Raw genomic sequence first — 25,415 nt, forward strand, 5'->3', positions numbered from 1 at the left:
TGCACGCAGAAGGGGTGGAGCTGGAGTCAGACAGGCCTGATTGTTGCCTGGAATGCGATGAATCACCTGATCCCTCAGTGCTGCCTGGAGTGTGCTGCGTGGTGCTTCAGCAGCAAGTTAAAAGGCTGTGGTCTGTGGGTACCACTTCTGCCACCCTAGGCCCTTTAAATCACTGGGCTCTGGGACAGTTGCCTCACCAGCTACTTTGGCAAGCCTGCCTGGGCTGGCCTCAGCTGTCCCATGTGTCTTGCAGCATAGACATAATCTGTGTGAACAGAGGTTAGCATTTGCTCACCTCTAGTTCTTGTTAGTTGTTTACAATCTGATAACAATCTCATGTGCGTATCAGAAAATTGATCACCCTGTTAAAAACCAATGAACAGAGGACAGTTCTCTTTGAGGCAAAGCTGCTCGTGTTACTTACTCTGTTCTGAGATGTGTAACTGAATGTCCCTGGCATGGAACTTCAATTTTGCATGAGCTGAATGTAAAGCTTATGATACTGTGCTGAAATTTTCACCTTATATTTGTGTTTTCGCCCCTGCTTCCATTTTGTCTTGTGCAAGAGCCACAATACAACTATAAGCTGAGATTTCTAGAAAATTTGAAATAAACTTCTGAATAGTTACTGACATTTAATTTTCTTAGGGACTCGTACAGTGCAAGTAAATCAGCTGTTTAAAATATATTTTGCTTCATTTTCAATTCACTATTTAAGGGTAGCTGCCAATTTTTTTTAATGTAAAATGTACATGATCAACAAACAAATCAACCTGCAATCTATAAGGATTTAGGGCATAATTCAGCTTTAGAATTGGAGGAACTTTTAATGCTTAAATCAACTGAGGTTTATCAGTGCCAGGAATCACCGAGTTAAATCAGGTCCCAGGACTTTATAAGTATTTCCAGGTCAAAGTATGCACACAGGAATTGTAAAGCAGAGCACAAAGTATTCTGAACTATAGGGAAATTTGCAAAAGCCAGACAATGTAGTTTTTGTTGTAGCCTGAAAGATACTGTCTCAGTTCTGAAGTACAATAAAATATTGGTCTGTTTTGCAGGCTAAGCATCATCTGTAGCTCTAGATATGACAAGCAAAAGCAATTGGAGAGAGTCTGTACAGGGTCAGACAGGCAACACTTGCACTGACGTTTCCTAAGCTCCAAGCTTCAGTTTCTGGGTGGGCACTTCTGAGCTGTGATTTTATAAATCCATCGGTGTGTGAGCTAGAGGGTAATCCGGATAAATCAGTGCTCCTAAGACTCTGAAGTAGGGAAGGAATCTGATGTAAATCTGATTCAGTTAGATCCTCTAGGTAGAAACACAGAGGATCAACTGATAGTCTTTCACTGTCACATTCCCCCTTTTTTCCAGCAAGGGATTGAAAACTATATTCTTCTTTTGAATAGCAACAGGCTTTTGTACTCTATATAATTATTCATTGACTGATGCCTTTTTAGCTCCTTTTGTCCTACAGGCATATCATTACATATACTAGAGTAACTGTGATAGGATTAGGTGCTTCATTGTTCATCTTCTGTGTCAGTATCCCATCTACTTGTTTGATGGGTAAGGTACATAATTTGGGGGTCAGGATGTGTACCCAGACAGAAACCCCCCTTCCCTTCCTCCCTCTTGGATCGCGAGAAAGAAAGAGAGAGAGAGAGAGAGCAGTCTTTGATGTTTCGGGGTACAGATGTGCTGCCTCATCATGACCCTGAACAACAGTCAGAAACCAGACAACAAAAGACAAACGGGCTAGCAGATGATCAGGGCCTCAGGCTGCCCTTGGCTAGTATCGGCGATTGATATGCCTACACATTGTCTTAGGAGAGGAGTCTCATGCGCGCAAGAAAAGAATGTCTAAATTATGTCCACCTCACAGGTGTAAATTAAGTCTCTGTTACTCCTCTGTGAGAACTAGCATCGCAAAGATGATCTAACACAATTGGCACCTGTAAGATAAGGAAGAGTGTACGTGACCCAAGGGGTATAAAGAAGGATCCGGCAGCCCACTCTAATTGAGCTCCAATTACCTATACCCGCCAGTCAGGAAGGTCTTTGCTTCCCGAGGTCCAGGGGACGCCCTCCTCATACTACTACTTCCCGAGGGATTGAGTGACAGACTCTGGCCATGCCAAAGTGGGGTAACGCAGGGGTGAGAATTATACCTGCTACGTGTTTTCTTTTGTGCAAATTCAATAATAGACCCATGAACTAAATTATTTTGTTATATGCTAGCTGCTTGTAACCAAAGAAGTGAAGGAATAGCCTAGTAACCATAAGAGTTAAGCTTTCTTATCTAATAAATAGCAACTGTTTAAGTTTTCAGCCTGACTGTTACTGTGCTAAACCGAACACAAACAAAGAACCCCAGCCGGTCTCGGCTGTGTTAGCGTGGTCACTGGTGAGGTGTACTGAGAGCTGAGCTCTCAGTCGTGTCACCTCCACGGGGCAGACTCTTGGGGCACACGTCAGCCTCCCTGGCTGCCCGCTGCGAAGGGACTTTCTGTTCTACTAGTCAAAGACTCGGGTGAAGGAGGCTGTCAGTATAACCCTTGGGGCACCCGTCAGCTTTCCTGGCTGCCTGCTGCGAAGGGACTGTGTGTCCTAGCAGTTAAAGACTCAGATGAAGTGAAGGCACATGGGATCTCACCAGGCCATCTGCTAACAGGATGCAAAGACATATCCTTCCCCTTCTTTTGTCTTTGTATATGAGCTGGACAAAGGCTGAAACTTTGTGCTGGAGGTCTGCAAGGTCTCTGTTTCCAGCAACACAAAGAGCTCTGCCCAAAGATGTCCGGGAAGTTCCTTTCATCACACCCACTTGTGCCTGGTGCAAGAGGGTCCTGAGAGGGGGTAAATAATGAGAAGACTAAGTGAAAATAAAGACAGAGCTTGTAGCAGGGGCAAATTCATACAGGACCTAAATGAATGTGCATAGCTTTAATTTTGTTAGTTATCATTTAAAATGCAAATTGACAACCAAACCAACATTAATACAGAGGTCCAGAGTGATGGGATGTGCAATTACTTCTTCAAAATCAAAAGCGTTGTTATATTAGTCCACCTATTTTCAGGAACTAAGAATTCTGACACCGAGAGAGTGGCAAACTATAATTTGGGGTGGAAAGAGCCAGGTAGTAATGAAGAGATTGATGGTTGGAGGAGTGGGACAGAAAGATTGACTCAGCAGAGGCATTTAGCATAGACTGGGGAGGAGGAAGGTGAGGAGGTGACAGAGGAAAAATGTAATTAGGTTGTCTCCAGTTTCTTTCATGTGTAAGAATCCATTGCTCAGCATGTTCAGTTTCTAGTTTATGGTGCTGTCGGTGGGATGAGTACTTTTGTTTAATTTTCTTCTCTTCTCTCGCAGCGGTGGTAATGGTTCTGAATAGCATGAGTGTCAGTTGGAGTGCTCGCATCCAGATGTTCCTTACCTTTTGCAAGCTCACAGCAATTTTGATAATTATAGTCCCTGGAGTTATGCAGCTAATTAAAGGTATGAACTGAAAAGTAAATGCTTTTAAAATGATTTTTCTCTCCTTTCCTGCACCCTCACTGCCACCAGACAGTGCTTAGACCAGCAAAATCTCTTAATTTGTCTCTGCTTGTTTAACTTGAGCTCTGTACTGTCTTGCAATTGACTGGAAATGGAACTTTACAGCAGCATGCCAATGAGAGATTTGACTCTGGATTCACCTTTTGCAATGAAGAGGCACAGAATTTCTTGTTTTAGAATCCAAACTGGAGACAAAATTCCTTGTGGAAGGGACAGAATCATTTTAATGGTAGATGGACATGTTCTGTTCCTATAAATGTTTTAATTAGTTGGACCTGAGGAATCATCTGGCAATGATAATTAGGCTTTTTAACTCCATTTTCACCTAGCCCTGTTCTCTATTGTATGCATTATGAATTGGTTACAGGACTGTTTATACTCGAGAATTTCCACATAGTTCTGAGCATGTGAAAATATGGGGTCTGATGGAAACCATATTTGTTCACAAATGCTAAAATTCTTGTGGTAAAATATTGTGGCAGTTGTTCTTTGAGTCTGTGTGGGAGAAGGATGATGTTTCTGATGTTGGCCTTTGCAGATTTTTCAGCTAACAGACCTGCTGAGATGTGATTTCATTTGATGCTCATGTACGTGCACATTTTAGTGATAGCAAGTGAAAACTAAATATAAAACCAAGACAGCAGGGCTAAAGCAAACCCAGTGAGTGAAATCTGAAGAGCTCACAAGTCTCTCTCGATTGCTGTTGGAATGTCAATATAGCAAAGCACAAAAAGTCATTCAGAGTAGGGGAGTTAGGAAGAGCTATTGATTTTAATAAGCTCATTGGTAGATTCTACCTGGCAAATATTTCATAGCTGCTATCAGTTCAAGGAGGATACTTTCACAATAGTCCACATAGCCTCAGCAACACACTATCTCTATTCAGCATAGCTGACAGTGATGTCATGGCATCTCATGTATTCTTATGTGGTGGAGTTCAATTTGGGAGGAGAATGGTCATGAGCAGATGCTCTCTAGGAATGCGGTGGGAAGACTTTGACATGATGCTGTCAGGGATTTTTCATCCCTAGGGCATAATCGTCCCTGTGGGCCAGGGGAAACAAGCCTTGGGCCTTTAATATCATTACAGGGGCAGGTAAACTCTAAAAGGTACATAGGCTGCCAGTTAGCAGCCCCCTGTAACAGTCACTCTGTGTCAGTTGGTTTTACCGGTAACCTGAACTCACAGACATTTCAAAATCATGGATTTGAAATCCAGGCTCCTCATTGGACAAAGGTGAGGCAGCTTCTGGAGAAGGACCTGTTTGAAAACAGGCCCTTCAGAACGCCCATGTGTAAATAAACTCATAAATAATGCATGAGATCAGGGAATATAAGGCAGCACCCCACAGCGCTTGGGACAGTCGATACCGGCACTTGGCGCTTGGTGCAGAGCTGGCACTGAGAGAAGACTTTTCGAAGAGCTCCTGCCTCCCTGAAGATCTCCAAAAGTAATTCCGCATCCGCCCAGCAGGGTCCGCCCTGCTGAGGCATTAGCTGAAACACACACACTAAAAGAGCTAAGGCAGTTCGCTCTGAGGTAAATTGGGTGAGGGGCGAACTGGCCTCACCCTTAGGGTGGGGTACTGCGCTCTCACTCCTTAGGACCCAGAGCCTGCCAAAATCACTGCGGCACCCCCAATCTCGCCGCCAACAAGCGGATCTAAAGCGGATTTGGAGTGGGTCGAACTGGCCTCACCCCTAGGGTGGGGTACTGCGTCCACTCCAATTGAAGCTTAGAGTCTGCCACCCTCGCAGCACCAACGCTCTCGCTGCCAACGCCTAGATCCTTCTTCACCGGACGTGACCATCACACTGGACTGGACCACTGGACAAGACTAACCGAACACGTAAACCCCCTCCACGCCCTGAAATACTAACTTTGAAGCTTGATTCAGGCTGTGTAGGAATACTTACCAAACTGTAGCTCAAAACCAACTGGAAGCTATAACTCGGGGCTAAAACCATTTGATCGGAGCTGCACAATTGGTTAATAAGTCCCTAGTTAGAAACTCTGTCAGTTAATTGTTCATTGTTATACTCTCTCTCTAACCCTCTTTCTTCTCTCTTTTCTCCCCTTCTCTCCAAGCCCCACTGGAAAAAACAGTTGGGAGGGAACCTTGATAGGCTGGTCCTCAGGGTATCCAATAGGGTGACACAACTAGTCACCCAGAGTATATAGGGGTAAAACACTAATTTATTCCCCTGTAGCTCGGAGAAAAAGAAAAAGCTCACTAAGTCTTTTTATCCTTGTGTTTTACAAGGAAAGTCCCATATAGACTCCCTCCATGGAACCCTTGTTGGTGTTTAGTGTAAGTGTTTAAAATATAATTAGAGGTAAATAAGTTAGTATATAGTTCTATAAGTTTAGTTTGCAAACTGTATTGTTTGTTTGTAAGTTACTGTTTTTTGTTAATAAATATAATCACCATTTTATTCAACTTTCCTCTCCTTGTCTCACCCTTGCCTCTAACAAACGAGCCAGCTCCCGACCTACCGGGGATTAGCTTCTCCCCAGCCTCTCTCCTCTTGCACAACACTGGGCGCTAGGCCCCCTGCCGGAGGTGGGTGGGGTTGGCCCACTGAGGAGCGGAGCGGCCTGTTGCCAGTTGGCGGGCTTCCATCGTCTCTCCTTTGCCCTCATCTAAGGCCCCGTGGGGATCCGGACGGACTGCTGGTGCGGGGTCAGCGGGGGGTTTATTGCCCTGCGATTCTGCTCGCACTGTCAGATGCTTGACCTTTTTTTTTAAAAAATCAATTAGCTTTTCACATCTGTCTTTCTCAAAGTCTCCTACGGTGTTTATTGGTAGTTACTTTCTATGTGGGTCATTGCTGGTTTGTGTCTTCAAAGTCAGCAATATTTGCACTGCATGAGTTGACATTCTGTTTTAAGAATATTTTGGAAGCATTTAGTTTGACTGTTGTTCTATCCTTGCCTAGTTTCAGCTCACCAGAAAGAACTTTTTTTTTTTTTGGGGTGGGTGGGGGAATCTGTCACCACCCATTCCGATATTGTGACCTTCCCATCTAAGCTGAACTTTGATAATCATTCATTTGATGCTGTTTGTTTTTTCTCTTTCAAGGATGTTGATATTTGTCACTTTGTCTTGCCAGCAGAACTGCAGAATAGAACAAAGACAATGCATGCAGAAGTTTTCGAGTTACTTGACGTGTCTGTAGTAAACTGCCCATGATTTACACCCACATAAATGGATGCTATCCTTGCAGCATTGTTTTTCAGATCTGGTGACAGTTAGAATGTAACCTGGTTGAGTATGCTGTGGGGAAGTCTTCCAAAAGCCTGACTTGCCTTTGTATTCTATATGATATTTCTTGACTCAGGGAACCATCTTCTGAGACACTATCCTCAAGACACGTAAACTAATTGACATACTTTACTTTTGTAATAGCAACGCTGATGTTTGGCTCAGTGGTAGTAGTTGGTGGAGCTGGTTGAAAGAGGACTAAAGTTTCTTCCAGGCTGCTTCTGAGAACCTCTCAAGGATGAGCTGCAAGTCACTTTCACTGTGACTAAGTAAAGCAAAACATCTGCAAAGAGAGCTTCTCCAATGAGTTTCTCATGGATATTTGTCTTTGCAATAAGTCTGCTGATGGAGATCTCTTCAATCTCTGAAGTGAACCTTTTTCACAGCTATTATTTGCATAATTCAGAATGGCTACAAAGAAGAGACTATAGAGGACTGGTGCCAGCATGCAGCCTTATTTCACTCTGTTAGATATGAGAAATGATTTACGGAGGTCATCACCTGAGAGTGCTTGATCATAAATCACGCTTGTGTTGCGCTGCTCCAGTCTAAATCCTAGCTCAGTCTCTGCTAACAGCTTCTCTGATGCTGTTTCAACAAGATGCAAAATATGAGGATGATGATATAATGCTATCATTTTTCCTCTGAGTTTTTCCTGATGAAATGGGGGTCTCACTTTTGCTGACCTTTTGGTCAGTCCAACACATTACTCTGGAAGTCTTGAGATTCCTGATGCCTCTGCCATGTAATGACTTAGTCAGTCAAGTGCTTGGATCTTGGATGCATCAACAAAATTTAGTGTTTGTCATCATACCTGAAGATTTCATTCGTAATAACAATCTCATGTTCTGTGTATGTGTTCACCATTTCAGTTAATTTTTTTGTCTTTTCCAAATCTGGCATTAAAGTCTCCCAGAAGTATGAATTTGTCTTCACTGGGTATAAATTTAGTCATATCATCCAAATCAGAGAAGAACTATTCTTTTAATTATTCATGGCTGCAGCACAATAGGAGTCACAATATTTCCTGTGGAAAACTATAGAGCCATTAGGTGTTCATTTTTGCCCACAAGTAAGTATTTCAGTGGTAGGGTTCTTTGTAGATGTTTCTGCAATTTATTTTGTTTTGATAGGGTTGTTAACCCTAACCAAACCCCACCCAGATCTGGGGAGGAGTGGACAATCTGTTTGGATGATATGGAAAGCCAAAAGGAAGCTGGCCCACAGATGACCCTTCACTCACGCAGTTTGGTACGTGGAATGTTCAGACTATGTATCAAGCGGGAAAGATATGACACGTTGAAGCAGAGAAGAAACAGTATAAGCTTGCAGTTTGGGCTTGTGTGAAACAAGATGGACGTGATCTGGCAGCTATGCCTGGCAACAGGTGAAACATTCCTCTACTCAGGACTTGAAGAAGAGGGCACACCACACACAGAAGGTGTGGGCTTGATGTTATCAAGAGAGACATCTGGTGCTTTATCATCTTCCATCATCACAGCCAGAATCTACACTAAAGTGTGGAAGGTACTAATTGTGCAATGTTATTCACCAACCAACAAAGCAGCTGAGGAATGTAAACCAGACTTCTGCGACAAACTATAAAGTGGTGTGAACCAGAAAGCAAAGAAGAATATCTTGATTTTGATGGTCAACTTCAATGTGAAAGTGGAAGCATAAATACAGGCAGATAACAGACCCTGGGAGGAGAAGGCCTAGCCAACATGAATGAAAATGGAGAGTGCTTCAGTGCCTTTTGTTCCTTCACTGGATTGGTGATAGGTGGTAGTGTTTTTCCACACAAAAGGATCCGTATGGTCACTTGGATTTCACTAGACCACTGGTCAGAAAACTAGATTGATCACATCTGCATCAGCATATCTTCCAGAAAATCGATGCAGGATGTCTGCACTAAAAGAGGACCAGATGTAGTTTCAGACCACTATTTCGTCATGGTAAAACTCCAGTTCAAGATCAAGAGGTACACCTCAAAAGCAACGAAGCCAAGGTTGAGATTCAACATGGAACAGCTGAAGGACATAATGACAAGAGACAGTTTCCAAGTGGAGCTGTCCAACAGATATGGACATCTGACAGACCTCATTATGAAAGATGCCAGCCACCACAGAATAAATTAGGGAACACACTAAAACAGCCTGGAAAGAGACTTGTGATGAAACATAGGGAAAGAGGGAACATTGGGAAACATTGTCACAAAGAATGCTGAGAAAAGTGAAGGAATGAAAGGACAGAAAAGCAGCAGTCAACAGCAAAGCAAGAGCAACCTAGGTGGAAGTTCAGAAGAAATTAAACCGAAAAGCCAACAGAGAATTTAAAAAGGCTGTTAAAGAGGACAAGAATAGCTTTGTGGAAAACCTTGCACTACAGGCAGAACAATCTGCAGGATGGTGAAACTTGAAAGAGCTGTATGACACCACATGGAAGCTAGCTAGGTCACGGTGCACAATGGATCAATCAGATAAGAAGGGGCGTGTGCTAACAAACTGAAGTGAGCAGCTCAGTGAATGGAAGGAACAGTTTGAAGTGCTACTGAACCACCCTGTCCACTTGGAACCTCCAGAGTTACCATCTGCAAATATACCTCTGCAAATAAACAGCAACGGACTTACAAAAGAAGAAATCAGAAAACCCACTGCACATCTGAAAAGTGGAAAAGCACCTGGTCCAGATGATGTCCCTGCAGAAACAATCAAGGCAGGTAGTGAGATATCAGTCAACATGATATGTAATCTATTTGGGACATTGAGAAGATCTCACAAGACTGGAAACCTGACTACCTTATAAAGCTTCCAAAGAGAGGCAACCTGAAGGAATGCAAGAACTGGAGGGACATCATGTTACTGCCTATTACAGGAAAAATATTTAACAGGATTCTCATGGAGAGAACGAAGGCAGAAACTGATAGACAGCTCACGGAGGAACAGGCTGGCTTCCAAAGTGAGAGAGCTTGTGCTGACCAAATAGCAACTCTTAGAGAGATCACAGAACAGTTGCTTGAATGGAACTCCCCCTGTACATAACCTTCATAGACTTTGAAAAAGACTTTCACAATGTTTATAGAGATTCTTACAGGAAATTGCTACAACGCCCTGGTATCCCATCCAAAATTATTAAACTGATCTGTTCAATGTACAAAACCTTGACATGCCAAGTTGTTCACAATTCTGTTTTGATAGAAACCTTCAGCATACTCTCAGGAGTGCTGCAAGGGTGCCTATTGTCACCTTTCCTGTTCTTGATAACAACAGACTGGATTATAAGCAGGACAACAGATGGCCATCAGTGAAGCATTCAGTGGACACTTTTCAAACAGCTAGAGGTGATTGATTTGTGATGATATTGCCCTTTCACACCAACATGAAAGCATGGAAGAAAAGGTTGCAACACCAGACAAAACTGCCTCAATGACTGGGCTGAGCATTAAGAAGGGAAAGACCAAGACAATGAGGATCAACCAGACCAAAAACAGCACCATCACACCGGGAGGGGACGACTTGGAAGATGTGGAGCAGTTCACCTACAGGACAAGAACCACTTAATATTCAAATCAAGAGAAAACAGTGGGGATGACTAAGCCACACTCTCAGAAAAACCATCATCCAGACTGCCTAATCCATCAAGCTCTCCAATGGAATCACAAGGAAAAGTGGGAAAGAGGCAAGACCTCTGACAATGTGGAGATCTACTGACATTGAAGGACAACAGCTTGGGTACTCATGTAGTCAGCTAGAAATTTTGTCCCAAGACAGGGCGGAGTGGAGGAGACTTGTAGATGACCTATGCTCCACTCAGAGTACAAGGGTTCAAGTCAAGTAAGTCAAGTACTTCAGTGGTTTCAGGAGGTTATATTTCAAAACCAGTATCATCAATGTCTTCCTCTGCTTGTTTCCCTTTTCAAAAAAAGATGTAGCCACCTTATAGTTCATTACAGAGCCCCTTCATCTTCAAGTCTGATTTTGTTAAGAACAGCTTTGCCATTGATGTATCTAGTACATCACTCACAATTAATGCTGTACGTCGTCTAGATCTTCTTCTATCTCTGTCCTTTTGGGCCCATATATTCCATGTCACTACAGAAAGAGCTCTTGCTTTACAAAAACACCCAGAAATGCTGCCCAACTTCCTTGCTGCCCAGGAGTCCAGACTGAGCAACCAAAGTTCCTGATCACTTGCATACAAGTTTGTGATTGTATCTCCAAGAGATCACCAACACCTGACACTTCACCACTCACAAATCCCCACTGACTTTCTTAATGATACCTTACTGCCTGTGAAAGAGAGTTTTTTTTAAGTGAGAAGACTGTTGCACATAGACACTATCTCAGCTAAAGTTGGAGAATAGGGCATGAGGACACAATAGGTCATGATGACTGGGAACTTCATTATATGCAGATAGTCACTGATGTCTTTTATGCTTTGTCAAGACTTCTGTATCACACAATATGATTTTGTCATGTCTTTTCAGATGTTGGATATTGAAATCTACCATGTTAGGTGCACCAAAGCAGATTTATTATGCTAGGGATTATCCTAATGGTCATTCTATGACAATCTTGATCCTGAGTCCTGGGCAGCAGGATTGTTCAGTGATGCCCAGAGGAATGGGCAGCATTTTCCAGGACAGCCTTGCTCATGCTAGCAAGGGGAAGGGCTAGGAAAGGTGTCCTGAACTTTGAACAATTCACTACCACTGGTGGATCATCCAAACAGCCTTTATTCTATGAGGAAAAACAAGAGCTCAGCCACACAACACACATACACACAGCACTGGATTCAGATTGTCTCAAGGACATAAATGGCACACCTTTTAAATTCTCCTGGGCAAGCGACCAGTTTTTAAACAGAAGTTTCCTGCTCTAGGTCTCTGTCTGAGTCAGCAGACAGGATGTCAGGTGTTTTGTTTTCTTCTTCATGCTATCACTCCACCTTCCTCTCACTTTCACATTAATAAAAAATTATCTTTTAAACTCATCTCTTAATGTCTTTGGAGCAGGCCAAATCCTGAATTCCTTGCTCAGGACTAGATTCATTTACTCTTATTTACATTAAGTAGAACCATTGATTTCCCCATGTAACCTCACGTACATCATTGAGTTCCCATGGTAATTTTGCTGGATGTGTCAAACCACCTATACTAAACATTGCCCCCTGGATCACTCCTTCTTTCCACTCTGCCCTCTCACAGCATTGCAACCCTCTCCCTCAATATTCTGTCAGTGAGATGGTCCACAGAGTAAGGAACTTCTCATTAACTATGTCTACACAACGGAGTTCTGTTGACAGAAGTCACTGTCAACAGATCTTTCCCAACAACCTCTGTCTACAGAATGCATCCACACCTAGTACAGGCTCCCCCATCAATGCCTTCTGTCAACAGAGAGTGGCCAGACTGTCCAGGCCTCTGTCAGAAGTATAGCCAACTGGAAGCTCTGAAAACAGGGCAGCCCAGTGAACCGGAAGCCCTCTCTGTTGACTGAGGGCTCCTTGGCGAGTCTACACTGTTTTTTGCTGACAGAATCTGTTGACAGAGGTGTTATACCTTGTATGGTCAAGACAGAACTCTGCTGGGAAAATTGCTGTGTTCTGTTGAGATTCTCAACAGAACTCATTGGTAGTGTGGATGCTCCCTAGTTTTGTCAACAGAAGGCTCCTTCTGTTGGCAGAACTCTGTAGTGTAGACCCAGTTATTGTGAGTGCGGCTGGCAGAATCTGGCTTTCAATTTTTTTCCATCATAACAAAGGTAAATCACCCTCCAGCTTCAGTGATGTAAAGGCAAGTTGTGTGTGAAAATGTTATTTACAGCTACCTTCAGCCATATGTGACAGCATTAAAGTTTCTTTTTATAAACACATTTAGTGCGTATCAGCAAGCTCTGTAGCCAGTCCACATCTGGTATAGGAATATGATAGGTGAGGAGTTTGAAATGAATAACAACTGAATGCGAATGGCTGTGAACTGAGGAGTAGCAAAACCCTGCCTTCCAGAGATATGAATGCACATGTGCCTACAGGGTAAAACTTGTTTTGCCAATCTGCACCCCTCTGCCCATTATCCTTTTTTTAAAATTAGCTGCAGTGCATTCAAAACAATCTGCACAGGAAACTGAGTAGGGGAATATTTTAGAACAATTTGTGAAGAACATGGGCACACAGGTTATTATGATATCTCTGTAGCCATCTCCTAAGTACTGTTTTCAATATGTTTACCTATAAATGTTTGGATTGATAGCTGTGTAATCCCTGCTTAGTATAATACGACTCATGGTCAAAAATATTATGTGGTAGAAAATTGCTGGATGCTAATAGCTTAAATGCAGGACAGATTTTAGCTATCAATTCAGGGGCTTTTTAAAATGGGGTTTATAAGTGAAATGCTGGCAGTATTATTTGCGATTTAGATTTTAAAGTATTTTTATGGAGAAAAATTCTGAGCTTGTTTATATTCTCATGTACATTAGTGTAAAAATCAGGAACAGTTCCACTGCCATCATTGAAGTTACGGCAGTTGACTACAGTCAGAATCAAGCCCAAGAAAGAAAACAGAAGGAATAAACAAAAGTTCAAAATTGATGTTACATGACTGCAGGCACATCCCATCAAAGCCTCTGAAAGCCTCCTGCAGCCACTGTCAGAATCTGGTCTAAAAGATCTAAGCTGGTCATTTCAAATCCAGATTTCAAACCATCTCCTTCCCCAAGGATCAGATCTGAGGAGGGTGTGTGCGTGGGGGCGGGGAGGGGAATTGGTTAACTTTTTCATTTCTGGTAGTGATACAGCAATACTGTGCTTCTCATCTGCCAACTGGTTCAGGAACCTTTACTTTTTATTTTTTTGGTTGGTAGTAAAGGTGAAAAATATGTACACTGATTGACATGCTTAAAATGTACTTTAATATTTTATACAGATGGGTGCACAAGGCATATTCAGCCATTTATGTAATACATGTTCGACTTTCCTGTTTGCAAATTGCCAACTGGATTTTCTCAAATTACTTTAATTGAAATTATCCACAAAATAATTTCTCAAGACAATTCTTGGCTGTAGCTCACCCATACGTATACAGTCCAGACTAGCTGGACATATGGAATATACACTCTGTTCCTGTTACTCGATTAGCGATGAGCTCCCTCTGCAAATAGCTGACAAAATTTGAGTAAAACTAGCTCTTTTGACAAGCATTGCAACCAACCCTTTTCCTTGAGTGGAAGGTCAACACAATCAGGGCATAATCTCAGTGCAGTACTGGGACCCCATACTCACACTAAAGAGGGGTTATTCTCCTAAATAGTTCCACTGAGGTCAACACCAGAATCTGAAGACACATGAACTGTCTGGGTGAATCACTTCTCTGTGAGGTGATTTATTTTCTTATGAAGAGGAAAAAGGAGAATAGATGGTCAGAATATAGTAGTTATAAGTAAGTTTACTGAAAAAAAAATCATCCAGTGAATAGTTCAGAGGTTATATTTCTGTATCATTTCTCTTTCAGGAGAAACACAGCACTTTAAAGATGCCTTTGCAGGAAATGATGCCAGTATTATGGGATTACCTCTCGCTTTTTATTCAGGAATGTATGCCTATTCAGGCTGGTAAGTAGTCCAAAGATGTCTGTATGCCTGTTGTAACAAAGCCTTGTATCTAGGTATAAAAACACATTTAGGGACAACCTGCTGGTGTTATTTCAGTAGTTACTCTTGTGAGTAGCTCCACTGAGGAAGGAGATTATTAGGATGAGTGAGCACAGAAAAATTTCACTCAGAATAATTACTGATTTATATTTTCGGCCTCAGGGTAGAACTGATGCGAATAAGGAGAAGTATACTTTAATTCTCTTAATTTATTTTAATAAAGTCCAGCGGGGGGAAAAATCCCTTTTTGAAATATATGGGTAATTGCATGCACAAATACTGTTTTATATGGTTAGTTAATTTGCAAGAGGAATTGTGTTTCGTGTGGACGTTGGTCTTTTATTTATTTTATTAAAATATAGCCCAAACGGCTGGTGAAAACTGAGTGCTTGGAAGGATTTATTAATAACTTTAGCTGGGGTACAAAGAGGTGATAAAAAACTCTTTGCACTTGTTGACTATCACCTTATGTCATTTCCAAGGTAGTAAATGCGAGCCAGGGTATCAGTGCAACCCAGGGTACCAGAATCTGGCCCAAAGTATCTTGTTCAGAACTTTGCTCCAAATTCTGCCTCTCATGGACAATGAAATTGTAAGCAGGAAACGGGTTGGTGTATTTAGCTTCTATGTGACAATTTATATATGCCTTATAGGTGCTACACTGTGCTATGCTGATATTACGGCGCAGCTGGAGTTTATGAACAACTGCAGGGCACAAACAGGGTTTATGTTGAGAACTCTGTAAGCCTTTTTTTCTCCCCTCTTTAGAGGCATTAAAGCATGTCCTTACACAGAGGATGAAGCTTGAATGATAATTTTTCGTTTTTGTTTTTTGAGGTCTGGAGGGTTGATCCGGTATTTGAATTCTCTGCCAGCCTGTAACTCCCCTTGTGTACAAGGGCATTACAAACATGAATAGTGAATTACTGAACACAACTTTTACATTAAATTGCATGTGGGCCACCTAGAGGATGCACCTAGCTTTTGAATGCTATGGGTTTAGCAAAGAGAGATGTCATTTTGAAAGCTGAAAGAAATCTTTTAGATTATACGAACTCTCTTTCTCTCTCTCCCCTTCCCTGCCTCCATTTACCTGTAAAATGGTTTAAATATTTCCTTTAATGACAATTTTTGTTTCATTGCTACTTGAGGAACCTCTTGTTTGGACATTACTCACCCTCAAAGATGTAAAATAGTTTTTAAAATATTGGCTTTATATTTTTAGTACTAGTTACCTTCCTTTTCCAACTGAAACACTGAGCTCCTCAAAACTTACATTTAAACTTAATGTAATAGCTTTGCTTTACTTTCCTAGCTACCAACTTTAATCCTAGACCCTTATTTGGCCATTTACAAGAGTAATAAGGAGAAACAGCTTTAACTCTTGCCAATGTTTCTTCCTAGCCACCTCTCTTTTTTGTCACTAGTTCAAATGAACTGCTTAGCAGAACACACCAGAGTGCTACAAGGTATGTTACACAGCCTTGCTCTCTTAGGCTATGTCTGCACAAAGAGAGAGTACTGATTTTAAGGTATATAGCCCAATTTTACCAAGTGCCTGTCTTCACTGTAACTTCCATTAGCTTGAAGTATGGTGCACTAAAATGGACAAAATATCGATATCGTAATATTGTCGTAATCGGAGGGGAGTAGCATTCAGTTCGAATTTAAATTTCTGAATGAAGGGTAGTCAAGAAGTGCCATGCCTTTACATTGAATTCGTTAGCATCCAGAGATGTCCCGTGTGTGCCCCACAATGTCCCACCATTCTCTGCTCTGGCCTCTTCCACCTCCACAGCTCTCAGGTGCGGAGGAATTAAGCAACAGGATTACCATTTCAATTCGGCACCTGGAAGCCTGTGGCTGTATGATAATGAGAGGCTGAAAAATCTCCTCTCTTTTTGTTTGCTATTAACATGGCTGTGGTTTTGTGTCTACCTCTGCTAGCTGCTTTTTCTTCTGTGCTGCCTGGTGCTAGCCACTCCCCTCCGCCCCACCTCACCGTGTGGCAGCTAGGTTGTGGGTGGGGGTTGTGCTGGTGTGCTAGGATAAGAAACTTCTTTACATGTTGTCCTGCCCCCCATATCTTCTCCCTTCTCTCCCCCAAGAGGCACTGTGCATTCTGGAACTTTCCCTCACCCCCGCATCATGTGGCAGCTAGTCTGTGGGTGGGGGTTGAGCTTGGGTGAGAAAATTCTTTTCAGCCACTTACATTTTGTCCTGACCCCACATGCCCTCCTGTCCCTCTCCCTGGAGGTGCCTCAGAGTCTGGAACTTTCCAGCACCCAGCTGCACCATGTGGCTTGACTCTGAACCAATAAAAGGACATGGAGTGCACGGTGCCATGCAGCTTGTGCATGGTGAGAGTCCTGTAGCCAGCCAGGGGAACTCTCCCTGGGCAGTCATGATTTTCAGGAAAAAGAAGAAAATACTTTGTCACTAGAGTGGCTGTCCTGTCAGAGGAAATTCTTGTGGGGGCTTTATCCAAAGGCCAATGGTCTGGCTATAATCGGGGGTCTTTTAGCAGCCTGAAGGAAGTCCACCTTGGCAGTCACAATTTTTGGGGCAGCCTGTCTGGGGTCTTATAGCCGTCTGGGGCAAGTCTCTCTCAGCGGTCATGATTTTTCGGGTGCTGGCTGTAGCAGGGGTCTTTTAGCTGTCCAGGCTCCCTTGGCAGACATGACTTTTAGGGCTGGCTATAGTCAGGGGTCTTTTAGACACCCCAAGCTGTAACAGTTTCAATGACTCATTGCAGTTTCAGTGTAGTTGTCATCATCATCAATAACCGTGGGCTCAGCGCTCGCTGGTGTCTGATGCCTTTCTCACTATTTCCTTCTATCCTTCCCTATCCGGTGCAGAATGGCATAGTTTCTGTAGACTAGCTCTGCACCAACCTACTACATCATCTATCCATTCTCTGTGGGGTCTGCCTCTCCTATTCAAACCATCCATTATGCCGAATACTAGGGTCTTGATTTTTCGTTTGTCATTCATTCTGCAAATATGTCCAAATAGTTGTAGCTTTCATTTTATAACCTTCTGCAGCAGGTTCTCTTTCGGATGTATCTTCCTATATAATTCCTCATTGGTGACCTTCTGCATCCATCCTATTCTCAGAATCTTTCTATACCAACTCCTTTTGAATGGCAATATTCTTCTTTTCGAATCCTTCGTTATCACCCATGTCTCACATCCGTACAACATGTTGCTAAATACACATATTTTCAAGATGCCCAGCTTCATTCTTAAGCTAATTGCTTTGCTTTTCCAGCTCTTATCCATTGTCTTCAAACTCGCTCTTGCTTTCACTATTTCCTTCTTACAGTCTAGATCATACATTATATTGCTTCCCAGATATGTGAACTTCTCTACACTACCTAGCACAATACCATCTACACTGATCTTCCTTCCTGTTTCCTTATCTCCAAATACCATTGTTTTTGTTTTATCGATGTTCATAATCAGTCCATACCACTTCCCTTCTTCGTTTAACACCCTCACCATTTGCTAGCTTCTCCTCATCTTCCTCAATGATAACTATATCATCCGTGAATGTCAAGTTGTTAATTCCGGTGCCCATGTCTAATTAAATTCTTGTGCTAAGGGTCTTACTTTCTGGGAGGTCTGCATCTTTGTCAGGTCCAAACCTAGATCCAAGCCTGAGCACGCTGTGAATAGGGGCAGGTGGTGGATCTCCCTGGACAGTCACGATTTTCGGGGCTGGCTGTAGTCTGGGGTCTTTTAGGCATCTGGGGGAAGTCTCCATCGGCAGCCATGACCTTTGGGGGCTGGCAGCTTCCTGGGGTAGGTCTCTGGTGGCTGACATAGTCAGGAGTTGGGGGCAGCAGAGCATCAAGCACCCAGAGGCAGCAGCTGGGACCAGACTTTCCCTCCAGTGTATCATCGTTAAAGGATTTAAACTGCACTCATTCCAATGTGGTAGCTGTTTCTCAGGATCCCTCTCCATAATTATCCCTGTTACCCATAGGCATGGAAAGTGCCATTGAAAGTTGATTGGGTGGACACTCATCAGTGTAACACCCATGGGCACTTAGATGTATATTTCTAGATTATTGATTGGGTGCAAGGGTTTGGCAGTAGTTGCAAGGATGAAAATGCTTGTTCTGAGAGTCAGACACCATCTAGAAAAAGGGTTGTTTATTTAACCTGGCAGGGGTCTGAGGGAAATTAAATGTGGGAAGATGTCATCAGATACCCACATCCACTTGCAGGCATTTTTCTCCCATTCTGTACCAGTGAAAATAGCCAGAATTCTATGGGGCTCAGGGGACTCTAGGATAGGTTCCCACAATAAACTGAGGCTGCTGTTGATTTAAGCAACTTTTGTGTGGCAGCAATAAGTCAATTTTGTGGGAAGGATGTGGGAATGTGAGGATGTTCAAAATTGAATTGATAAAATCCAGTAGAAATAACTCAATTGTAATAAATTCAATTTTTAGCTCATAGTGTAGACACAGCCATTGTCACATGTGGCTAAATAGGTGCAGTAAGACAGCAGTGAAGAAACAGGCCAAAATTTGACATTGTGACCCAGGTGATTGGCCAGGTTTAATACACACCCAAGACATTAATAAGTGAAGAACAAAGGATGATTTATTGACTGTCTGCGGTTTTCATTCTTGTATGTAAGTAGTGGGTGAAAAGTGACAAGCAGGAAAAAGAATGCAAGAAAACCTTGCATTACTGAGAGGACTGGTGCCTGACCACCAAATTAGTTGTCTAGTAGCTGGAGTGAAATTGAAGAGATGAGCACACTGCTAACAGCCTTATTAGGTACAAACCAATATCGTTACCTTACTCCCCTTCCCTTTTTTTTATGTGTCACACTTGCAAGTTAAGGTACAAATAATTAGGACATTTGAGAAGTACTACTGCTCAGTGGATAAGACTATGTTTACTGCACAGACATATGTATGCTGATCCATAGCCTTGTCTGGCTCTTACACAGGAATGCAACCACCTCACTAGTCATGATGTTGCCAGCGCCAGGACTTTCAGGATTAATGACCTTGATTGCAGGCTATATACATAGGATATGAACTACAGCTTCCAGTATTAGCTAACATCTGAGATGGATTCATTGAATTTGCTTCTATTCTGGTTGTTCCAAAGTCACAGATGTCCTGTGAAACATTCTGTCAAATACAAGCTTAATACTAGGGACTGAGACGGAGATTTGTGTTGCTTGTAGGGGAGTTTTGGCCATACTTTTTTCAGTAGTTGAACTTGGAAAAAATGCGAAGTGCAATGTTATTCCATGTTGGTATTGTGTAGCATTTTGTCTAGCATCCTCTTCTCCTTGATAACTAGCAAACCAACTTTTCTTCCAAAATGGAGGGAAAACAGAAGGATAAGGAGGTATGATTTCCGCCTTCAGTATAATTGCAAAAGTAGCTCTGTAAAGAATCTGTGATAATGGACAGGACTGTGTAATGAACTGAGAACATCTATATGACTATTGGAACATTAATCTAGGATGAAAATAAACTAAAGTTTTGTAATTTCTTCTCTCATATTCTAGGTTTTACCTCAATTTTGTTACTGAAGAAGTGGAAAATCCTGAGAGGTAGGTACCCTTTTTGTCCCCTTTTCTTTTTAAAATGAGCAAGGCATTAAAATGGTGTAGAAAAATCGCTGGAAACACTGCAAGCTAGTATCTGTTTGAACTGCTGTTGCATGTAGTTTTGCTCTATCTGGCCCATGGTGACCTCACCATGCAGTCTGTTTTCATGTGCACAGAAATAGGAAAAGTAGATCTCCAGAACTCTGAATTATGCTGCCAGGATATGAATAATTCCAGATGCTTTCATTCAGTGGGAGTTGCTTGTATCCTGTTGGGGAGAATCAGGCTCAGGAAGGAATGATGTATTTTGTGACCATTGTGCTGCTGTTTGAATATTGACCAAAGAACAAATTTTACAAAAGAATAACAATTTTATCACACAGTCTATATGTACACAGCAAGTGGCAGCCCATGGCAGCCAATCCCAAAGTTCAGGTCTACAGATTTGGGGTCCCAGGTTCATGTTATAGTGTGACAATACCTATAGAGACATCTAGTCTTGGTTTGGAGCTTGGGCTCAGATGTTTGGGAGGAAGAATACAGGGAAAAGGAGGATCCCAAACTTCAGACTGAGTGCTTATCTCTGAAGCTGTTTCTAGCACCAGATTGCAAGCCCACAAGCTTGAGTTTGTAGATCTAAGATGTAAGACTCATAGCCACAGGCTGTGTAAATGTTATCTACAGAGTAATTCAATTAACAACATTGTGAGTCGATCATTCACAACTACCAGGAATTTGGAGCTCTGGTCACCTGTAAAATAAAAGAAAACCACAGATTTTTCTTCTGACACTTCTGGGTTGTCTGCCCCAAATAAATCCAAACGAATGTGTTTCTTAAAGAAAATAATAGGTTCTGGAAGCAACTCACTTGGCTTCTGAGCTGTGAAAGCCTGGGTAAAACTGTGTAAAGATGGTAAATGGCACCCGTCTGTTGTGGGTGTGTGTGTGCGCACACGCACACATACTTCACATGTACACGTGCATCAGAGCAGTATAATTGTCAGGAAAAGAAAAGGAGAAGTCTACATTTCTTTTGACTATTTCTAGCAGTTTTTTGTTTTGGATTTTGTATTAATACTGTTGCTTATGTTCAAGTGCATGAAATGCTGCAATAAGTCCTGGGAAGATGGATTGAACTAGGAAATGTAGAGAAGTTCACATATCTGGGGAGCAACATAACATATGATCTTGACTATAAGAAGGAAATAGTGACTCGAATAGTGAAAGCAAGATCAGGTGTGAAGGTGATGGATAATATCTGGAAAAGCAAAGCAATTAGCTTAGGAATGAAGCTGAGCATCTTGAAAAAGTGTATCCAGCAGCATGTTGTATGGATGTGAGTCATGGGTGATAATGAAAGATTCTAAAAGAAGAATATTGGCATTCGAAAGGATCTGTTACAGAAAGATTCTAAGAATAGGATGGATTCAGAAGGTCACCAATGAGGAATTATATAGAAAGATACATCCGAAAGAGAACCTGCTGCAGAAGGTTATAAAATGGAAGCTACAACTATTTGGGCATATTTACAGAATAAATGAAAAATCAAGACTCTGGTATTCGGCATAATGGACGGCTCAAGTAGGAGAGGCAGACCCTGTAGAGAATGGATAGACGATATAGTAGATTGGTGCGGAGCTAGTGTACAGAAACTAAGCCCCTCCGCACTGCACAGGGAAATATGGAAGGAAATGGTGAGAGAAGCACCAATGGGCGCTGAGCCCACAGTTATTGATGGTGATGATGTTGATGATGAGAGTGCATGTGGTCTGATCAAGTATTTGAGTTAGAGCTACTCCTCTCCTAGCTCTGTAAGTTATATGGCTAGTATCTCCATTTATCAGGAGTTTTTCACACGTGTGACCATGCACACACACAAAACCCTCCAGACTTTCCACAGAGGTAAACCTCTCTAAGACCTCGCACACTGAAGTAATGAAGGAAAATTACTAATGAATTTTGTTATGGATAATTTTGGGAAAATCCTGCTTCTGTTTAGGTCAACAAAAATGTGTTCTGCCATTAAGTTAAATGAGTGAGATCAGGTACTATGTGTTTCTGAGCATGTTGCCCCTCTACTGGTTAGCACATAAGGGACATAATTCTTTCTTTAAAAGTACAAATACAGATAACATTATATCCCACAGAAACAACGAGAAGTCCTGTGGCATCTTACAGACTAACACATATTTTGGAGCATAAGCATTCATGAGCAAAGACCTGCTTTCTCAGATGCAATCAGATTGCATCTGATGAAGCAGGTCTTTACCCATGGAAGCTTATGCTCCAAAATATCTGTTAGTCTATAAGGTGCCACAGGACTTCTTGTTGTTTTTGAGGATACAGACTAACATGGCTACCGCTCTGATACGTATCCCATAAGAACGGCCATACTGGGTCAGACCAAAGGTCCATCTTGCTCAGTATCCTGTTTGCCGACAGTAGCCAATGCCAGGTGCCCCAGAGGAGGTGAGCCGAAGACAATGATCAAGTGATTTGTCTCCTGCCATCCATCTCCCGCCTTCGACAAAAGGCTCGTCACCATACCTTACCCCTTGCTCATAGCCATCTATGGACCTAACCTCCAAAAATTTATTGAGCTCTTTTTTAAACTTTGTTAGAGTCTGGCCTTCACAGCATCCTCTGGTAAGGAGTTCCACAGGTTGACTGTGCGCTGTGTGAAGAAAAACTTTCTTTTATAAGTTTTGAACCTGCTACCCATTAATTTCATTTGGTGTCCTCTAGTTCTTATATTATGGGAACAAGTAAATAACTTTTCTGTATTCACTTTCTCCACACCATTCATTATTTTATATACCTCTGTCATATCGCCCCTCAGTCTCCTCTTTTCTATACTGAAAAGTCTCAGTCTTTCTAGCCTCTCCTCATATGGGACCCGTTCCAAACCCTTAATCATTTTAGTCGCCCTTTTCTGAAAGTTTTCTAATGCCAACATATCTTTTTTGAGGTGAGGAGACCACATCTGCATGCAGTACTCAAGAAGTGGGCATACCTTTGTTTTATATAGGGGAAGTAAGAGATTCTTCGTCTTATTTTCTATCCCTTTTTTAATCATTCCTAACATGCTATTTACTTTACTGACTGCCACTGCACACTGTGTGGATGTTTTCAGAGAACTATCCACTATAATTCCAAGATCCCTTCCGCATAGAATATACAGATAGGGGGCTAGGTTCTCACTTGCACTGAGATCTATGCAGTATACCACTGTGGAAGAGGGGAATCTAAAGGTGGTGTTAAACCTGCCCCAGGCGCACCCCCTTTCTCACAGGAACATTCATTCAGAGATTCTCCATCCCTATAGGGAATCCTGAGAGAGCTGGATAAGCTGGCAATTGTAGCTTCTTTGTATGGCTGGAGAAAACCAAAGAATTGTGGAGATAAGCATTGTTTCAGAATTCTACTAGCTCCACTGATCTGGTGCATTCCCTTAAAAGATGGTCCCAGAAAAAGAAAAAAAAAGACTCAGCTTTGCATGTGTAGTTTTGTTTCCTCCATGGTACAAAGCTGCTGAAATGTCACTTCTTCCCTCTTCCTATTCAGAGTGCTGTTTGCATGGGAGATAAAGATCCCCTGCATTTACCATGCATCTGAGGGCATATTCTCCAGATTAATGTTGAAGTACATAACAAAAGGATCAGGGTTTCCAATGCATTATTTAATAACTATCAAAGCACAGTTGGACTAAACCAATTATTATGTGCTACGCTGAATGAAGCTGTTTAGATTCCATTAAACAGTCCTAAAACAGAAGCAATTAAACAGTGGATGCTTCTTTATTTGCTGCATGAAAGCTGTATTGTAAAGAAACTGCTTGCCATTATGCATACTGAAAGGGCTTCTGCATCATAGGGGAGAGAAATTTCTCCAGAAATAGAGCAGAAAGATATCACTACCTTTGTTGCAGCAAAATTGGTTTTTGAAGATAGCTTTGACTAATTCTAATAGGGGCTAACCCGATTGCCACTGAAATAATGGGAGTGTTTCCATTGACTTCAGTGCGCATTCAGTCTCAGGCCCCCTAAACAGCAGCTAAGTGACAGGTATTTATCAGACCATGCTGTTGTTTATAGACTGACAGATATTTTGGAGCATAAGCTTTCATTGGCAAAGACAGGCTTCATCAGATGCATGAGTGGCGGGGGTTTCAGAGGAGGATCTAAAGAGGAAATCTCAGTCAAGTGGAGGGCCAGAGATGAGAAGCTGTATTCAGTCAGGGGTGACATGGCCCATTATCAGTAGCTAATATGGAGATGTGAACATCAAGTGCGGAGAGACTGCTTTTGTAATGGGCCAGCCTCTCCCAATCTCTGTTCAGTCCTTGGTTGATGGAGTCAAATTTGCAAATGAATTACAGCTCTGAAATTTCTCTTTGCAGTTTATTTTTGAAATTTTTTGTTGTAGGACTTTTAAATCTGTTACTGAGTGTCCAGGGAGATTGAAGTGCTGTCCCACAGATTTTTGTATGTTATCATTCCTGATGTCTGATTTATGTCCATTTATTCTTTTACGTAGCGACTGTCCAGTTTGGCCAATGTAAATTGCAGTGGGGCATTGCTGGTACACGATGGCATATATTATATCAGTAGATATGCAGGTGAAAGAGCCCCTGATGGTGTGGTTGATGTTAGGTCCTGTGATGATATCACTGGGGTAGATAAGTGAGCAGAGCTGGCAGCGAGGTTTGTTGCAGGGATTGGTTCCAGGTTTAGAGTTCCTGTGTTGTGATCTATAGTTGCTGATGAGAATTTGTTTAAGGCTGTCTGTAGGTGAGGACAGGCCTGCCTCCCAAGGTCTGTGAGAGTGAAGGGTCGTTGTCCAGAATGGATTGTGGATCACTGATGATGTGCTGGAGAGGTTTTAGCTGGGGGCAGTACGTGATGGCCCATGTTGTTCTCTTGTTTTCCTTGTTGGGCCTGTCTTGTAGCAGGTGGCTTCTGGGTACACATCTGGCTCTGTCAGTTTGTTTCTTCACTTCCTTTTTTACATGCTGACTTTGCTTAGAATGCTTTCCTTTAGAGCTATATTAAAAATCACACATGGTGTGGCTGTGTTGGAGTCATATTACATAGTGGGATTAGAAAAGTAGGGGTGTTGCCTTGGGCAGGTTAACATTTATAACTCCTCCTGCTGGGTAATATTTAAAATTTTTATGTATGGGTGTGGATGCAAATCACTTCAGGAACAAGGGAGTTTGTGGTGATTCCTTCTGTGTAGTGATGTGCCAAGGTAAATGTTTACTTCAGAATCCGTCATAGCTGTATATCTCCAGGTATGGCATAACATATGAAATACCTGGCAGCTGGTGAATGATCAGTGTCAACCAACCTGTT

General features: G+C 42.2%; 1 protein-coding gene across 1 annotated transcript in view; it reads left to right on the forward strand.

Moving 5' to 3' along the window:
• Nucleotides 1-25,415, forward strand: part of SLC7A11 (solute carrier family 7 member 11) — an 86,374-nt gene that overhangs the window by 12,402 nt on the left and 48,557 nt on the right. Inside the window, exons 4-6 of the mRNA XM_074991928.1 lie at nt 3,377-3,502; nt 14,339-14,438; nt 20,020-20,064. Coding sequence (XP_074848029.1) covers nt 3,377-3,502; nt 14,339-14,438; nt 20,020-20,064 — 271 coding nt within the window. The remainder of the gene's footprint in view (nt 1-3,376; nt 3,503-14,338; nt 14,439-20,019; nt 20,065-25,415) is intronic.

The sequence above is a fragment of the Carettochelys insculpta genome, chromosome 4 (assembly GCF_033958435.1).
Source record: "Carettochelys insculpta isolate YL-2023 chromosome 4, ASM3395843v1, whole genome shotgun sequence".
Lineage (NCBI taxonomy): Eukaryota > Metazoa > Chordata > Testudines > Carettochelyidae > Carettochelys > Carettochelys insculpta.